This window comes from Lolium rigidum, chromosome 5 (assembly GCF_022539505.1).
Source record: "Lolium rigidum isolate FL_2022 chromosome 5, APGP_CSIRO_Lrig_0.1, whole genome shotgun sequence".
NCBI classification, from domain to species: domain Eukaryota; kingdom Viridiplantae; phylum Streptophyta; class Magnoliopsida; order Poales; family Poaceae; genus Lolium; species Lolium rigidum.
This window is the reverse complement of record NC_061512.1, coordinates 18,649,372-18,654,165: the sequence shown is the minus strand read 5'-3', so window position 1 is coordinate 18,654,165 and position 4,794 is coordinate 18,649,372. Positions and strand designations below refer to the sequence as shown.

Here is a 4,794-nt window from a genome sequence, read left to right as displayed (position 1 = left end):
CTTAAAATATAAAGTATTTGAAATTGATATTTTACACGTTTGTGGGATACATTATTGGCTATATTTTTCAGAATTTTTTAAAACTCAAAAATATGATTTTTGATTTATTTAAAAAATGAGATCACGGATACCCATGTGCACCAAATCTCAATTTGGAGTAAGGGGATGCTCTAATGTTGGGTATGAGAAGGAGATGGGTCATCACAAAATGTGGGAGTGGTCCATAATTTTATTTTCTATATATCTTCACTGGGTTGTATTATGACATTTGACCATCTAATACAGGCCTTCTGGAACCATCCCATTTTCAAAGAAAACAAATAAACAAAGTATATACCAAACGAAGATATTTTACCTGTCAAAAAGGAAGATGTTCGGTAGCAAAGCTAAGGCAAGTCCGTTCCCCTATTTCGATGATATATACACCCTTTGTTTAGTAACATAAGACATTTTATTTAAAAATAAACTAGATACAAATCATAATAAGTAAATCTACACACTAAAATTAGACTAGCTACAAATTAAAGTAAATATTAGACCCGTTTGATTCATAGGAATGTTGGAGGAAAATCATAGGAATATCAATTTTTCGTTTGATGCCACTATTCATCCATTTGATTTAAAGGGATAGGGTGTAGGAAAAATGTAGGAATTTATTCCTTTGGTTTAGGTTTCATAGGAAAATCAAAGAAATTCCACAATCCACGCAAACCTATTTTTTACATTCCTACGCACAAAGAACGAGACAAAGATTATAAGTTGCATGATAATGATCTTATCCTACTTTTGCAATCCACTCAAACCTGTGTTTTTTCTATTCCTGTGAATCAAACGTTCAACTTCACAAATTCATGTGCTATCACAACCCTGTAGGATTACACATGCCTTTCTATCCTATTCCTTTATTTTTCCTTTATTTTTCCTATTCCTACGTTTGAAATCCTGCGAATAAAACAAACCCTAAAGTTACTGAATCTACAAAAATGTTAAAATGTCTTATAAGAGAACGGAGAGAGTAGATTGTTGTACCCGACCTTTTCAGGGTCGTATGCGAAAAAATGGCCAATGACAGTCAATGATAGGGATATGTTTGACAAGGATTGATGCCGAGTAAGCATATGGGGCTATGGCTGTATCCTCTCGTCTTTTAACAGTGCATCTTGCTGATACTATTGCGATGCATCTCTGATAATGCTAGATAGCCAAATACACGACAAAATGTCATTTGCAACCGGTACGCACTAACTGTTTAGGCCACATATTATACAAGCAGCACAACTTGCTGTTGTGACGTACCAGGTTACAAAGGATACACAAAACTAAAACGCACCAAAAGTAGACTAGCTATTACTGATTTATTTTCTCTTCATCTATGTTTAATTTTGCTTTCAAGATAGGAGCAGCTGAAGACCGATGTGGGCTCAGCAAACTGATTACGATCTTCGCCTGAGATTGATGGGATATCCTTTCAGGATTCGAGTGGTGGGAAAGAAGACAAGCCTATCTTCCTCAGCCGCTTCCCAGCTGCAGATTCATTGGCCAAGATGCACAAAACGTATCAGAATGGTATCTAGTTTGGAACTCACAAGCTGGAACTTCATTTGCAAAATATCTAGACCCTACAGCTAGAAAACAGAGTATATCTTGAATAGACGATAGATATGACTTACCTAAAGCGCATTACAAGATGATGGAGGAAAACGGAGATGACAACACGGGCAAGCTCATAGCCAGGGCACAACCGAGGCCCACCACCAAACGGAGTGAATAGGTTCGCCCCTACCTCATTCTGAAGTTTATTGTTGCTCTGCACCAGCAATAAAATGAGTACACTGCATGCATTTACTTGACCTTTTCTAAGCAGTGACACAACAGAATAAGTAAAAGCCATCAGCAATGTAAAGAGTACCTGCCATCTCCAAGGGTCAAAAACCCTGGCGTTCTCGTAGTGCTCGGTATTTAGATGAACAGCTCGGAATGAAGCGAAAATTTTGCAGCCCTTCGGAATAGTGTAGCCTAATAACATAATGAAGCAAATGTTATACATTAGCGATGGTTCCTGGTGAGAAATGTTCGGAAATATTGATTGTATGTACTGAAATACCATTGAAATGAATATCAGTGTTTGCTCGTCTGAAGACGCCACTAATAATGTTAGCCACACGAAGTGACTCATTTATCACCTGCAGAAATGTCATCCATTATTATGATGTGGAAAATCCAACCATGATCAAACGCTATTCTGAAGAAATTAGGCGGCATCTTGTTTTAGGCATGGTATTAGAAACCAATTTAAGAATAAGGGCCATTCAAATCATTACACATTGGGTGAATGTCATCGACTTGTAATCGCTCCACTCTAGGGGTTGGTTTTCGCCCTTCATCCTTGTCATATTTTCATGCTCTTCCTGCAAAGTGACCAAGACATCTGGATCAATTGCACATGTATGGGAGCAGGATATCGCTGGAAACAATGAGACAACAACCCCTGGCTTAATTTACAGAAAATCTAGAAGAGTTTTAGGTATTCAGCCCCATTCCGCTTCCTGGTAAGAACTCTCACTTTTACTGTTGCTGTTAGGTTGGACAGTTTGGAGACATACAAGTAAAACTGTAAAAGGAATAGGAGGAAATATGATTTTGTGTTCATATCAGATCCATTGTTGGATTACAGGCAGATAAAAGATCAGTCAACATCACATACTGCCCGAAACCAGGATGCTAGTAGTTAGAAACAAATTAAACAATAATCTTGTAAGTAACAAACTATTACTATGTGAATTAAGTAACTGCAGTTGAGGTCGACCGAAAACAGCAAAGACGGCAGCAGCAGATTTTCTGGTGGACGAGAGCTGGTGCAGAAAAGGTTTACCTAACCAATCCCGCAATTATAATAAGACATTAACGAAATCGGTTGACAAAATCCGGCCAGTGTCCGACCTTATTTGACAGTACTGACTACCACACGTGCACAAGAATTGACCAATTACCAAACAATTCGTTCGGATACCATACCTTGAGCTGTGCCAGCGCCGCCGGCGTCTCGGTGAGGAACTTGACGGCGACGGTCATGAGGACGGACGTGGTCTCGTAGCCAGCAACGAGCAAGGAGAGGCAGAAGTCCACCATCTCCTCCTCGGAGAAGCTCCCGCCCTCCGCCTGGAGAAGCTCCTCCACCATGTCCTTCTTCTCCCTCTTGACGTCTGCATCCTCCGGCGCTCCACAACTGTCCTGTGTTCGATCCTCCATCCTCTTCCTTATGACCTCCCTCAGCGCTCCGGCCACCTTCTTCCTCGACTGAAGCAAATCAGATGGTAGAAAGTTACGGCAAACGCGCATTAATTCGTTCAAACGCAATGTGCAGATGAGGAAGTGAAGGGGGGACGAAGGCAAAAGGACGAGCACCTTGAGGGCCTGGCCGTAGGTGGTGAAGGGGAGGAGCGATGCAAAAGGGAAGGAGATGGAGAAGAAGCCGTCGATGAGCTTGACGTACTCGCGGCGGAGGCTCTCGGTCCATGGCCCCGGCTCGATGCTGACGAGCTGCTTGACGGTGAGGTTGAAGGTGATCTTCTTGGCCTCGTCGAGGAGGCGCACGGTGGCTGCGGGCTCCCACTGGCGCATGGTGGCGAGGACGAGGCGGTCGATGTGCGCGAGGAGGGGCGGCGAGGCGGGGCGGCCGAGGCGGGTGAGGGTGAGGGAGTGGAGGCGCTTGTGCGCGGCGCCGCGGGTGAGGAGCAGGGAGCGCGCGCCGAGGAGCGTGGTGATGGAGGACGGGTAGCTGCAGCTGACGGCGCGGCCCTCGGCGGCGAGGAGGAGGCGGTTGAAGGCCGGGTCGGCGGAGAAGACGGTGCGCTCGCCGAAGATGTGGGTGGTGAAGACGCCGCCGTGCCGCGCCACGCGCTCGTCGATGAAGGGCTCCGGGTTGGGCGTCTTGTAGGCCGAGATGAGCCGCAGCGTCTCGCCGATCAGGGGCAGCCCCGTGCTCCCCGGCGGCAGCCGCGGCCTCTGCTTCCGGCCCCCAGCCGCGCGCCCCGCGAGGAACCATCTGAACACCGCCGCGAAGACGACGATGGCAACGGCTGCGGCGAGGAGCTGCAGCGCGCCGGCGTCCATGGCCATGGGCGTGGGCGTGTGCGGTTTGGCTTGGTTGGGTGGGGAGTGGGAGTGAGATTGATGACGGTGCGACAGGCAGAGGAGGGGGAGGGGCATGTTTGGGAGCTTTTCTAGGTGGGTTTATATAAAAGTAATCGGAGCTTGAGGAAAGGCAATGGATAGATAGAAAAAACTACGTGCTGTGCTCTGCCCTGGTCCAAAAGAGGAATGTCTGTGCAGTGGCCATGTTGTTGGAGGAAAAGGGTTGTACAATGATTTTTGGTAAAACAATAGCATACTGCTTTTCTGCAAATCTCCGGTGTACGAATACTTTTTTAAAAAAATTAGACTATATAAAATCTCACCAGCTACTTGTGGTGCAACTGTGGCATATGTAAACATCATTTCGGTCTGCAGGTTACATTTATTGTGAGGTGGGGATGAACATGATTAGATACTCATCCAACAGGGTTACAAATCTTTTTTCATAAAGCCGTTTTTATTAGATTTGGAATTTAATATATGGACTATGCACTCACACACACTGAATAAAATCAAAATACATACTAGTCATTTATATCTATATCTATATCTATTCTATATCTATATCTAATAATAAAGAGAAAATAAATATAGCGTACACTTTTGAAATCTAGAGCCGTGCCGCGACCGAACCCCAGCCGAGCAAAAAGACAACAACAA

The 4,794-nt window shown here is 44.8% G+C and overlaps 1 protein-coding gene across 1 annotated transcript; it reads right to left on the bottom strand.

The window, feature by feature from the left end:
* Window positions 1–1,246: 1,246 nt before the first annotated feature.
* Window positions 1,247–4,120, bottom strand: LOC124652755 (cytochrome P450 90A4-like). The gene is made up of 7 exons (XM_047191795.1): window positions 3,406–4,120; window positions 3,016–3,297; window positions 2,322–2,408; window positions 2,105–2,183; window positions 1,910–2,016; window positions 1,671–1,807; window positions 1,247–1,524 (listed from the first exon to the last, which is right to left on the bottom strand). The coding sequence occupies exons 1-7, from the start codon at window positions 4,117–4,119 to the stop codon at window positions 1,434–1,436; spliced, it is 1,497 nt and encodes a 498-aa protein (XP_047047751.1). The 5' UTR covers window position 4,120; the 3' UTR covers window positions 1,247–1,433.
* Between the last annotated feature and the right edge of the window lie 674 nt (window positions 4,121–4,794).

Bases quoted from the DNA above. Each gene is read 5' to 3' on its own strand.
- LOC124652755 (XM_047191795.1), bottom strand. From the start codon at position 4,119: ATGGCCATGGACGCCGGCGCGCTGCAGCTCCTCGCCGCAGCCGTTGCC. The intron at 1,808-1,909 runs GTACTCTTTACA...TTGCTGGTGCAG, and splicing joins TTGACCCTTGGAGATGGCAG to AGCAACAATAAACTTCAGAA. The intron at 1,525-1,670 runs GTAAGTCATATC...ATGAATCTGCAG, and splicing joins CATCTTGTAATGCGCTTTAG to CTGGGAAGCGGCTGAGGAAG.